The sequence below is a fragment of the Parasteatoda tepidariorum genome, chromosome 6 (genome assembly GCF_982258835.1).
Source record: "Parasteatoda tepidariorum strain Cologne lab strain chromosome 6, Ptep-v5.0, whole genome shotgun sequence".
Classification (NCBI taxonomy): domain Eukaryota; kingdom Metazoa; phylum Arthropoda; class Arachnida; order Araneae; family Theridiidae; genus Parasteatoda; species Parasteatoda tepidariorum.
Window position 1 is genome coordinate 72,407,179 of NC_141760.1, and position 14,587 is coordinate 72,421,765.

Genomic DNA, 14,587 nt, shown 5'->3' on the forward strand with positions numbered 1-14,587 from the left:
ACTTTGCAAGAGACTTTTTGTTTATTTATATATTTTTTAATATACTTCACATTTTTTATTGGTATGTTTTCAAATTTGTGAAATCTTTTTTATCATCAACAAATTCAATTTTTACGAGAGGTAACGTAACAAAATATTCACCTACTCTGTGAGGTACAAATGCAAAGTTTTATTCCTCTTTAATAATTTCATATTTTTAATTAAAAATGTGTATGCATATTTTTAATTAAAAATGAAACTTACAGAATTTTTTGTTATAGATGTCTGGAGCTTATTATCAACAGCTTGATAAAATTTCTAAGAAGCGGTATAAGGAAAAACTAACAATTGGGGAAGACACTCTGCCTGGCCCATTAGATGAACTTATACGAGAAAATTTGTTCAAGATAAATAATTATCCAGCGTGGCCGAATATATCTTTTGGAGATATATATATGTATCTGGTAAAGAAGTGCTTTTATACAAACTATAAAGGGTTGCAAGCGTATAACTTTTTAAACGAGTGGCAAAATTTCAGCCATTCGTTCTTTTAAAAGCGACAAATTAGATGTCGTTCTTCTTACTTGCGAAGTACAAGGTAGCCAGACTTTAAGGAAGTTTCACGAGCCTTGGGCTATAGAGGAGATGACTGGAAAAGTTATAAGTGCTTATTGCACATGTATGGCAGTATTTTATTTCTGTATCATAAGTTATATAACTGAAGATAGATAACTTAAAGCATCCGTTTTTATAGAAAAAAAAAATTTTTGTTTTATGAGTGGACCAGCACTTACTGCTGAGTTCTATTGAAAAAATTTTTATACAGGTTAGGAGAGGTATTCTTTGACGTGGCTCACCTTTTGTTCACCATATAGAGTAGAGTACGAGAGGGTTTGAAGAATCTATCTTGCACTAGCGAGTCATGTCAATGGAAGAAAGTTTCCAAAAAGGTGATTATAATGTTCCTATCATGTTTATTAAAAATAATTTTGAATCTATATTATATGCCATGTTTTTCTTTTAAAATGTTATAAAAATTTACAAGAGACAATGCTGTAGGTAAATCAACAAGCTGCTTTTTTCATGGAGTAATCTGTATTTTGCAAAACATTATGTTTGGAATTTCTGGTCAGTTTATATGTCGGACTTTATATTTGAGCTATTTTTATGTTTTTCAGATCGAGTTTTAAAGAAAAAAAGAGGCGTTATTATTGATATATTAACTACACAACAAGAAACATTCCATTCTGAGAAATGCCAAAATTGTGTACATGATATATGTAGATATAGGGAAACTGAAATTTTTATATCACATTAACTGGTACTGGAAGATTAGCACATTACTACATGATAAATTGCTGTCAAGAGCAGTAGAAGTCTGTCAAATTTCTTAATTGCTGAATTAAAAACATGCATCAAAGATCGTCATCAACTGCCTACTTCTTCACTTTAGCAGAAAGGGATATAGTTTCGTCAAAAGTTTCTACACTGGTATGAAGATCATAAAGATGATGATTTTGACTTCAAAAAGGAAATGGAAAGATATTGTCGGTAAGGGATGAACTCATTAAATAAATTCTACTAATGAATGCATTTTCGGTTTGATAACTTAAGCTCTTCTTTTCTTTTTTTAAATTTCAGATGAGATGTGGACATACTGAGAAAGTGTTGCCTAGAATTTAGGAAGCTGTTCATCGAAATTTGTAACATCGATCCATTTTGGTAATATATTAATTCTGTATGAAAAAAGTGATTTCTTAATTTTATCCTTTTCGAATTCGTAAAGATATTAATTTTTGCTTTATTTTTTTCAGCCATGTGACTATCGCTGCATCATGTATGGCCCTGCTTCAGAAGCAACCACGTTACACCAAATACAATTGCCATGGTTCCTGTACATGGTTATGCAAATGGCAATTACAGATTCGATGGAGTTCGGTGGCTAGAGTATATTTCTTTTATAGATAACCTGATAATTAAACACGCTTTAAATGGGAGAGGTGGACAGGTTTTGTGTTGAAACACAGTATACCAATATCACGTAAGTATATATTCATATTTTTTTTAATGTCAACGTCCCTTCTATACATATTGAATAGGCGTAAGATTTCTTTTCTCATTCTAGGGCTACTTTTTTCACGGGTGTGAAAAGTGTTTCGATTCAGATTCTATTAATCCTGCGTCTAGCGAAACAATGGAAGTATATGAAAGGCTCAGAAGAAAAGGATATGAACTAGCAGAAATATGGGAGCACAAATTCAGTGCGAGCTTCAAAATTTTTTGGAAAATCTTGAAATCGTAGATAGACTCAATCAAAGAGATGCTTTTTTTTCGGCGGACGTACCAACGCAGTTATACTCATTTATGAGGGGCGTGCTAAGTACTTAATTTTACAAATTTGTACCCCTGGTGCAATAAACATTGTCGGTACGATAATTTTTTTTATTATTTACTTGTGAATGTTTATTATATATACATAATTTCATATTAATTATTTTTTTTGTCCAACCTTTTGCTTTCTTGGTGCCTCACCAGACGGTAAAGTCATATGTGATTGCTGCGATCCAGCACTAGTTGAAGTGAAATGCCCATTTACTATGGAAGGTTCAAAAATTCAGGGTTGCAAGAAATCTTTCCTTGACGATGATCTCAATTTTAAAGCCTAATCATGCTTTTTATGATCAAATTCAAGGGTAAATGGGTATTTGGGATATACATCTCTGCTACTTTTTAGTTTATACAGAAACTGATATCCATGTACAAAAAATAGAGTTTGACGAGGGGTATTGGAACAATATAAAGCCTCGATTATTTTCTTTTTTTAAAGAATATGTTTTACCTGAAATTTTGTTTCCCAAGTAAATTTTCATGTCCATTTTACTTTAAATTAATATTTTTTAAAAATTTTAATAATTGGAGTTGTTTTTAGTAGTTAATTTTAATGTGTATATTTCTTTCTTTTTCTATTTTATATATTTCTTTGTTTACTTACTCTTAAGATATTTTGCCTTATTAATATTTAGTGTTTATAGTTTACAATATTTTTCTCGGTAATTAATTGGGGAAGGGGGGATGGAACACAGTGAAAGAGCATCCGGCACCATAAATTAAAACCCCTATGGAAAGGTTATTGTTACAGACCAGTTATTGTTACAGATTAGTTAGAAGATACCTCCTCGTATTTCGGACTGATTAAGTGCAAAGTTATTCCACCAAGGAAATTGTATCACCCAATGTTGCCGTACAGAAGTCACGGCAAGTTAGTGCTTCCTCTCTGTAAAAAGTGTTGTGATGCAAGCCAGCAATCTGAATGCATGCATTCTGATAACGAAAGAGCATTCGTGGGCACTTGGGTTTCCGAAGAAACGAAGAAAGCTATTGAGAAGGGATACAAGATAGTTAAGGTTTTTATTTATTTATTATTTTGAAACTCACTGCACGCTTCATTTCACTTTTTTCTTTTATCTACTTTTCTTAAATATTATTTATTTTCAATTTTTCAGATTTTTTCAAAATACACTGGTTATCATAAATTAAGGAAAAATCACAAAAATAGCGATAACTCTTTCAAAAGTAAGCCAAACCGTGCAAAATTTGCATATGTTGTCCACTAAGAGTAGCTGAGTAAAATTGCAATATGCAAATTAGTGGCGCTGCACTCGGCTTACGTCATCTGCCTGGAGCATAAAAGTCCAAGTTTGAGAGAAAGCACACAAATTTTACTGTGATTGCGACATTGAAAATCTGAGATAGCCAATTCGTAATAATGACCTCTAGGCATCATTTGCCTGAAGAACTACGATGGAGAGCCATCGGGAGACTAGAGGCAGGGCAGAGTCAATCAGAAGTGGCCAGATGGCTAAATGTGAGTCCGTCTGTGGTTCATAGACTTTGGAGGCAATTTCAAACCACAGATTCGGCATCTAGGAGGTTCAGTCAAGGACGGCCAACTGTTACGACCAGTGCCGATGACCGATATTTGACATTAAGTGCACGCAGGAATAGAACCGCTACTCCGACACATCTTAGATCCTCTCTTGCTGCAGCCACCGGAAGGTTGGTGTCAACGTCAACTGTGCGCAGAAGGCTCCACGAAGGTGGTCTGTATGCGAGACGACCAGCCATTTGCGTGCCGCTCACATCACGCCATAGGAGAGACCGTTTGCAGTGGGCCCGACAACATGTCCACTGGACGTCAGATCAATGGAGGCCTGTTCTCTTTACGGATGAGTCCAGGTTTAGTCTAGAAAGTGACAGTAGACGTTATTTGATATGGAGAGAACCTGGGACCCGTTATCATCCATCAAACATCCGTGAAAGAGATGCATACGGAAGAGGCAGTGTCTGTGTTTGGGGAGGCATATCCTTAGGAGGGCGCACATACCTCCATGTCTTTCCAAGGGGAACCGTGAATGCTCAGGTTTATCGAGACAACATCCTTGATGCTTATGTGCGCCCATATGCCGGGGCAATTGGTGATTGCTTCCTGTTACAGGACGATAATGCAAGACCACACAGAGCTCGCATTGTTGATGATTATCTTCAACAGGAAACAATTACTCGCATGGAGTGGCCAGCTCGATCCCCGGACTTGAATCCTATCGAGCACGTTTGGGATGCTCTAGGGAGGCGTGTATCTGCCATCAATCCGCCCCCTCAGACCCTTGCCACGCTTGCAACTGCTTTACAAGAGCAATGGCTCTCACTTCCTATTGAACTGATAGACCGCATAATTGAAAGCATCACACATCGCTGTTTGTGCTGTATTGCTTCTAGAGGCAATCATATTCCATATTAAAGGTACTTTTTCTATTGCAAACCGATACTTCCAATTTGTTTATTTTATACATGTGCTAATTTCTATACTACTATTAATGTCTGATAATTTCTTTTTATGTTGTTTAATACCTTACTATGTGTTGTATATTGTGGGTAAGTTTCATAAAATTCCATGTGTAATTTCTTGAGTTATCGCGATTTTTGTGAATTTTCCTTAATTTATGATAACCAGTGTATATTGAAAATATTTATATTTAATGTATATATAATAGCAGAAGTTATATATCTATTTATTCTGTTTGTCTAATTTATAATGTGCAAGTGTTTTTATTTTCTGCTTATTAACAGTTATTAATAGCAAATAATGATGTTTTTAAACTTCATTTTCGTAGAAATGATGTGACACGTTTTTAGATGACCTTTACAGACCTACAATGTGCATGGAAGAGGCAGAAACAACATTAAAGATCTTGCCTCGACTCAGTACCGTTTCAAGATTATTGTCACGTAAAGAGAGTGGCAAATCGGATTGTGTTTAGTGAGGAGGATGCTGATAGCATAAGGTTAAAATATGCCTCTCTTTTCCCAAATTCCATCCTGGGAAAAAGTTATTTTAATCAGTGTAAATTATACAATGGTGTAACTTCATTATTTTATTATTACTTTTTAATATGCTCAATATTCTATTGGTGTATATATGTTCCCATTTCAGTTTTATTTGTTTGCCCGAGAGGCAGTTTCATGTAAGTAAACTTCTGGTTAACGTTTTTTTTAATATTTTGTGGGGCGCTGTTTCATTGTTGTTAAATTTTGGCCACTTTTTGGTTCAGTAACTGATAAAAGAACTATCTGGTGTGAGTAAGAGGATTCACATTTCGCTCAGTGCTTCTTGCGTATAAGCTAAGTTTATAAGTATTTAAAAAAAATTACTCACAAAGTTATTAAATTCCCATATTTTAATACTACTATGGGTATTTAATTGTTTTAGTTATTGTTCATAAAATATTCATACCATAAAAACAATTTCAAAACTTCAATGTTAACTTCTTTTAATTATATAAAAAAAATTTTAAGCAGATTCTTACACCCAATTACATAATCTTGCCAGTCTCATCAGTTTTACTGATTTTAACATCTTGTAATTAATTAAAATATAGCTTATTAGAATGGATACTTTCCTTTTGTTACAAAATAGATATTAATGTTGTATCTCGTTTCCACCCTTTAATTTCAGAAATCAACCAACCTCCTTTAACACCTGAAGCCCCTCAGAAATGCTCCTTTCCAGTACTTATAACCGCCAGGTTATTAGTGATAAAGAAGTAGCTGCAGAAGTAGATGTATAAGAATTGATAATATAGCGGATAGGAGGTTATTCGAATGTTACATTCAACTGACTCATGAAAAAGCTAAGGATCTGGCTGTTAGTACAGTAGGACAAGAAAATAAGAGATGGCAAGATGAAAGGGCCAAAAGAATTACTAGTTCCATACGTTATGATTTGTACACTTATACAAGCAACAAAAATCCTGACAGGGAAAGAAAATTGTTAAGTCTGTTTGCGCCTTCTTTTAAAGGAAAGCCAGCGACGAACTATGGTAAATATGTTAAATTTGTAAAGCCACATTTTTTTCTTCTTAATTAATGTGCTATCTGATCATTTGATTTATTGTTGCAGGTAAGGATCAAAAGAGTGCTGCGTATAAAGTATCAAAGGGAAAAAAATAGTCATAAAGATGGAATTAATTGTGCATCCATAAGTTGCTTGGATAGGGTTCAGTCTTGATGATTTTATTTTTAGATATATCAGTGCCGAAAATGCTCAAGGTGTGTTGTAGCGGAAGAAATGTCCGAAAGATCTACACAAATGTGGTGAAGTTAAATGCAAGGAATATTTTCAATCGGGCCATCTATACTTTCGGATATGAAGTAGAATGAAAGAAACGTAATCTCATCATTTTCGATTTTGATACGACGCACGTGACGGGTGAGCATTTTGTAAATGATACAACTCTTCAGTAAGGTGATGCTGCAAAGAGCGTGTTTCAAGAAGAAACTCTCACAAAATTATGCTCTTACAGTCATTGAAAAATATATTTCTTAAAACTAAATTATTTTGTTTGCTTTTATTTCATATTCTTTAAATAAAATAAAAAAAGATAAAAAGAAAGAAAAGTTTTTTCTACCCTTGATTAAATTTTAGTTTAAAATTGAATAGTTATTTGCAGGGCCGTTTTATCCATTAGGCACTGTAGGCAACCGCCTAGGGGCCCCGCCACGTTCAGGGGCCCTGTGCTACAGAGAAAAAAATTGACAATGTTTCTTAAACAGTAAAAATTTAATTCAAAATTTCAATGACGATTGTCTTGCTCTGTACATTACATCGACGCTATTTTAGTACATTTCTGAACGCATTCCAAATTAGATATTAATATTATGATAGTTAGTTCATATATAACGCAGTAATATAATCGCAAGCAATTTTATCGCGGTAATTTTAACGCTGACTAATCAGATGACTATACAGCAAGAGCAGCTTTTTTAACACAACACGCTTGAAAAACGCCAAAATTCTACGTTGTGAATGCACACTTACTGTTCTGGTACCTACCATAGGTATGTATATTCTATGGCCAAGCTACCAAAGTTGTGCTCAGAGGAAAAGAGAAATTAAAAGTTGATACATATTTGCCAGTACTAGACATGCTGTGTACAGAACTGTCGCGGCGCCTAGAAGCTTACCGGGAAATAAATGATCTGTTTGGGTTTCTAACAGATTTCTCGACAAAATCCGACGCTAAAATTAGACAGGCTTGTACAAAGTTTAAGGAACATTATTTCGAGGACATTGAGCCTGAGTTTATAGACGAAATGGTGCAGTATAAATACTTCATCTTACATTTAGAAGACGCCGGAAAAAAAAATTTTGCCTGCCGAAGAGTCTTACAAACTGATTATTGGTAACATGGCACAATCAACTTTCCCGAATGTAATGACAGCTTTGCAAATATATAGAAGTCTAATGATTACAAACGCCACTGGTGAACTAAACTTTTCCAAATTGAAATTAATTAAAAGCTGTCTTCGTTCAACTATGTCTCAAAACCGTTTAAATTCATTGGCCATAATGGCAATTGAAAAGGATGTATTGGAAAAGGTTAACTTTCAGGATGTCTTGAACGATTTTGTAACAGAAAATGTTAGAAGAGTTAATATTTAGGCTTATTGTATGATTTTTTTTTAAATGCATATATTAATTACTTATATTCTTTTCGTTTGATTCAATATTTTTATTGAATAATGCGATAATATACCTGTGTAGTAAAAAACAGCGTAATTATGAATAAATTGTTGTGTTAGCGAAAAAATATATTAGGAAGTTAGAAGACGGTAGGGGGGGGCCGAGACGAGCATTGCCTAGAGCCGCGACATGCATAAGCCGGCCCTGGTTATTTGCATCATTTATTGTTGTATACTTCGAAAATTCACTAGGGCACCTCGGGACTGTGACACCCGTACTTGGCAAAAAAAATAGCCAAGTCCCTTGAGGCACAAAATAAAAGTAAACTTAGTTCTTTTCCTACATGCAATTTAAAAAGGATTTTTCAATTTCTGTACAAATTTTAGATTGAAACTGAGTATTTATTTGTGTCCTTCATTGTTGTATACTACTTAGAAAGTTCACCAGGGCACCTCGGGATTGTGACACCCGTACTTGACTAAAGAAAAAAATCAAGTCCCTTGAGGTACAAAATTAAATAAAATTTTCTTCTTGCTCTTCAGGCTATCAGAGAGGAATAGACGGAATTTTGATTTATACTATAACTGAATTACTGAAAGGATAATGTTTTTCGTTTTTTTTTTTCTTCCTTTTTTCAATCAAAAGAATTTGCACTTAAGCAAATTTGTATTAAAATTTTTTTTTTTTTCAATAAGCAACTTTTTTATTGAATAACAATAGGAAAAATGGTTTCTCAGGAAACACTTAGCCTGTTAATATGTTTTCCTCAGATACAAGGAAAAACTAAAATTAGAAAACTTTTATTGATTATTAAGATACCTGAGAAAAATACTAGCTTTGGTTGTATCGTGAATTCAACATATACTTTAACATATAAACAAGCTTTTATTTTGCACTGCATTGTTTTAAAAATTAGAAACTCTCAATCAAAAGAAACACTATTCTTGTAGCAATTCAGTTAACACATTATGAGAACAATAATAAGTTTATGAGGTGGAACTCTCTCTCATATTTTTTTGAGACAGCACAAACTTATAACCTCAAGCATTCAACCAGAAATGTGGGTTCACTACATTTAAGTTTAAAACTGTAATGCAACTAAAAGATATTGAAAAGTAAATGTTTAGATTGTAACTTCATTAATATTCTACACCGGAGCTACTCACACATTATAAAAAGATTACTTAAAAAAAAAAAAGCAAGCAAGAACTTGTAATATTCTAGTGGCTCTAATTCCAAATGTTGATAAAAACTAATAATTAAATTAGTTGGCATTTGAATAAGAATATTTTATTGCAATCTATTTGTGTTTTATCTACCAGTTGCAATCCGAAGAAAAATGACAATAAGATTTAATTTTTTTTTTAAAAAGAGGACTAATTGTTTAATAAATTTTTACAGAAGTCCATTGGAAAAATCTTTCATTTTGTTTTTAAAAAATTTATCTTAATAGTAAAAAAATATGTAAATATGTATGGGTCATTCTGAAGAGAAAAAAAATTAAGTAGATTGCAACTGGTATCATAGAACAAAATTGCAGTAAGTTTTAATCTTCAACTTACAGAGACTTTGCTGTGGAATAAATTTGAAGGCATCAATCCAGGTAAAAATTTGTATCATAACTTTGGTCAAAAAGTGGATAGTTATAAGTTGCTTTTAAGAGAATTATTTAAGAGAAAATTCAAATTGTTGAATCACTTATCCTACTTTTTGTCGAATGCACCCATTTAGGGGGGGGGGTCGACAATTAAGGATAGAGATACATGTAAATGTTTAGTACAAGTTAAAATGGAGATTGTTAGCTCAAAACTTTGAGATTAATATTACATCAGCATGCTTAATAAAAGCAGTAACTTGTGATTTCAAATGTGGCAATTATTTCTTCAGGAAATGTCTGAATTGTAAAGATAAAATGTCGATTTATAAAGAGTATGGTGATAAGTAATTAGTTGAGTACAAAAAGGTGATATTAGAAAAAAATATTTTGATATAAATATAGTGAAGATTCAGTTGGTTCATTTTGGAAGTGGTAAGTAACATGTAACTATACACATAGGAGTTTATTACAAAAAAGAAGGTAATTAAGTAGTTTCCAACACTTTTGTTACAATAAGTCCCTCACTCTGACATAATGCAACAGCAACATGGGTACATCAAGCTAATTTTTAAGAATTTCAAGTAAAAATGAAGTAAACCATGCTCATGAGCTAAGTGATGGGCTATCAGCCTAATATAGTAACAGAAAAACAAAGCATCTTTCTCCCGGTATTCTAATCTTTACTTGGAACTATAGTGAATCCGGACATAGAAAAGGACCTCCCAACTAAATTGCAGCTGTTATGAAAAGAACAGCAAATCGGACAGAGGCAGAAAGAAAAGATGTGCATAATTATGAGACACTTCTTTCTTAAAAGAAAATTGCTTAGTAACTTCTATTGAAGTTACAAATTAAGATAGAAAAAAATGTGATAACTTAATCGAGGGAGAAATAAAACCATTCACTGGCACTATGAAAGTTCATCAAGTTGCATGCAGTTCAAGGAATAAGATATTGAATTTTCACTCTCTCTCATGTTTTGCATCAATTTTGTGTGAAAAATATTATTTTGAAATTGCATATGAGTACAAGTCTAAAATCTCTATTCTATTATGTACTAGCAAAATACAGAGGAGTTCAAAATAGAAGATTAGGTGCTAGTTGAAAAACTTTTATACCCCAGTGATTAAAAACCTTGGATTCAAAACATGTAAGAATTGATGTAATGATTCCAACACGAGTAGGGAAAATACAAATGCCCATTTTCAAAAGACATTCATAGCTACATAAAAACCGACGTCAAAAGAAGAATTCTACTACCCATTCCATGTGACAATCTTGCCAGCCAATTCTATTTCCCAAACCTGTAATAAACTATTAGTGTCATTCCCTCACTTTTTAAATTGTGAAATTAATCAATTTGTTTAAAGATTAAGTATGATTTAAAGCATATATATTCTTCTTATAATGCCATTATATATCTTTAAATATAAAAAGTTTCAAAGCTTTTTATTTACTTTTCTTTTTTGAGATTTATATGAACTGAAAATAACAGTTTTCATTAGAATGAGCCATATAGTATATATATTTCCTAAAAAAAAAAAGCTAAACTAAATAACAAGGCAGGTTCCAAGACACTGCGAGAAAGAAGATAAAATAATCTGAAGAAATTAAAAATGAACATTACACTTGTTTAAATTTAACAATTAAAGAAACTGCTTGAATAAATTTTTTTTAAAGCAACAATTTTTTTTATTTGAGTTTTATCTAGAACTTTAAAATCTATTACAATAAGTTAGCTAATATGTCATTCGTATTTTCCTATATAATTATGTACACGTATACCTAGATAAATTATGTGTTATTTTATGTAGTTTACTGAATATCTCAACTAAAGATAGAATATATATAAAAAATTAACTAGTAAAATATCAAATCAAAAATATTCAATTGTTAAAATTATCCGTAATCTCTAAAAAAATTATAACAATATTTATGATTCTTTTTGCAATTTTAGAAAAACAAACTAATTGATTAATTTTCTAAAGAAAGATATATAGATCAATCGTAACAATTAAAACATAATATTGAGTAGTAACTTAATCTAAGATTATTTAATCTTTTTTAGACGAAAAACATGTATTTTAATTGTAAAGTAGTGAATAAAAAAAATAATAAATTTTAAAATATTTAAATACAGCATGTCCCGTTGTATAAGTTGACTTTTCAAACGTCCAAAATTTTGATGCATTGTAAGTAATGAGATAGATATATTTAACTATCAATTTATCATTTTCAAAAACTATTTTCATGTTACATGTAATTAACTTCGCATTTTCTATTGTTCCTTTTTTTTACATCTAAAGATTTTTTTAGAAACAAAAATTTAAATTATGTAAATTAAGAATAAGAAAAACAATAGTATATTAAAAAATATAACACAATAAACTTTAAAACATACCCATAAAGCTACAAAAAAGATTTCACAACATAATCTGAGTCGGATTACATTATGTAAATTTATTTAAGGGTATATGTATCATTCAGATAAGAAAGATGTGAAATATTTTTATTATAAGAAAATTTTGTAGACTTAATTCGTTTTTGTATGTTTGGCTTCTTCAGCAGTCAATTTATACATCTATTGTTCTTTTAAGTTAACTTAAAAAAACCTGTAGCTAACTATATTGATTAGATATCTTGAATGCAAATTAAGTGTAAATAATATTTATGTCATAATTAATAATTTGAATTGTTTTATTTAAAATATATACTATTTAATTACCAACAAAATTATTGCTTTGAATTGAGAAATGAAATACCATTTCTAATACCATTTTTTTGTGCATTATTTATCTAGTAAGATTTTTGCTAAGTTTTTACAAATTCTTTCAGACATCTAATTTAAAGCATGAAAAATATTTAGGCCATAGAAGTAAATTGAAAACTTTTCGTTCAATTTAGATTTTAAAGCAATTTAAGTTGATATTGATTATTAATTAATCAATAATTTTAATGCTACTTTTTTCAAAGATTGACATTCAATGCTACGTTTTTGAAAGATTGATTTCATGACAAAAAAAGAGATTTTACTGGTCGTGACTGAATTTTAATATGTTCATAAATACAACAAAAACTGATTTTTAACAACACCAAACTTTCAATAAATACATAAAACAGCTTATTAAATTCACCAAAACAAACTTTAGAAATGTTCATGGGGATACCGAAAGATTTCCATATCCATTACCTGTGCCAAAACAATCGACAAGTTAAGGCAACTTTTAAGCAATGGCCTGCAAGAAACTATAATAAATATCTGATGGATGATCAACTGAAATTTTACAGCTCATAGCCATCACAAGCAAATAACAAAACATAATTCTTAGTTTTTTTGCGTGATTAGAATTCCTTTGGCATCTTGGCAATTATAATTGGCACTAACAGGTAGATACAGATACAAAAATATTCCCATATCATTCAACTTTTCCATAACTGCAGCACATACACTACTTTTTATGGAACGAAATCAGAACACAAGTCGTCAAACAATTTCGGTTGCTTTTATGTCCACTTAATTTATAAAACTACATTATCAGTTCAATGTCCCCCAAAAATAAAATCTTTTTTGGTAACGGAGCAGGTTGTGGACTCAATATATTGATATAGCCTCGACCTAAATCAATATCTCTAACACATATAAATCCAATAATATTTCTTAATACCGCATCATCAGACATTTTATCTGCTGAGCTGAGAGCCAAAACCTGATTTATTAATTGAGGTCCTAAGGCCACTTCACTATAACCAATATCATTAAGAGAAACACCAACACTGCTGTCTGGTGCTGCATTTTTCATTGTAACTTGGTAAATTTTGATTTCGGAGAAATGAATTTCAAAAGTGTGTGGGTGTAATTCAACAGTAGAACCATAGAAGTATTCTTTCACTCTTTTTTCTCTATAGTGAATACGAACTGGTCTAGTTCTTTCATTAACACCTAGCATTTTAGGCATATAAAGAACTTCAACACAAGATGGCATGTCTCGTTTCAATTGTGTATATAAACGTTCTTCTTGTACAACAACAAGTTTATCAATTTGAAATGACATAGCAGCTAGAGTTAACGCATTATAGCCATCACCTCTGGTCCAACCACAAGTATCAATAATCACGCCTGATGTTCGAGCATTCCTATTAGTTTCTCTCAAGCGTGTTTGAAGTATTTCTCCTAATTTTTTGATTTGAAGAAAATATAAAGCAATCATTTGTCCAGGACTTTTATAACCAAAATGATATGCTTGTATAGCTTCTTGATCAAAACCATCAACAATATCAGCTGGTTTATCTACGTTAAGTATATTTATTGTTCCTGGAATCGAAAGCGAATTCTGTCCAACATCTAAATCTATTAGAAATGGTTTTCTTCCGAGTCGGGCTGCATAATTTAAGAGCAGTCTACATAAAGAACTTTTACCAGAATCTGCAGGACCTACTACTAGGGTGACGGGTCCCTTGCGATTATCGTTTTCAGCAGCTATTCGCATCTGTTCCAAACAAGCATGTAATATAACATGTAGAATCATGTAAGTGTCAGTAGCAATATAAGCCTCCTGTGGAGCACCTGTCACTTTTATAGAACAACCTTGCCATGAAAAAACAGATATTGATGAAGATTTCGGAAATGCATAAACTTTGTTTTTCTGCATCTCCGTGCCATAGATTTCGGCAAGGCCATCAATTAGTTCAATCTCAACACTTTGTGTTTGATCACCAACCATAACACGAAGTTCATTTTCCGCTTCTAATTTAAATACAGCATTTTCCCCCATGTTCAATAGCTATTTAGAAAACAGTTCAAATGTACTTCAAATATCACCCGCCACTTCGAAATACAGTCATGTCCGTCTTGAAAGTTGAAGTGGTAGTCATGGTCTATGCTTACGTAGTAACGAAAGAACGGCCGACGACGATCATCAAGACGATGATTTGAGTACCTTTTTTTCGTAGTTCAGATATTCTCAGAAGATGGCGCATTAAACTCACCAGGG

At 32.0% G+C, this 14,587-nt stretch overlaps 1 protein-coding gene across 1 annotated transcript; it reads right to left on the reverse strand.

Moving 5' to 3' along the window:
• Positions 1-13,123: 13,123 nt before the first annotated feature.
• LOC107454345 (polyribonucleotide 5'-hydroxyl-kinase Clp1) lies at positions 13,124-14,368 on the reverse strand. The gene has a single exon (XM_016071513.5). The coding sequence runs from the start codon at positions 14,366-14,368 to the stop codon at positions 13,124-13,126; it is 1,245 nt and encodes a 414-aa protein (XP_015926999.3).
• Between the last annotated feature and the right edge of the window lie 219 nt (positions 14,369-14,587).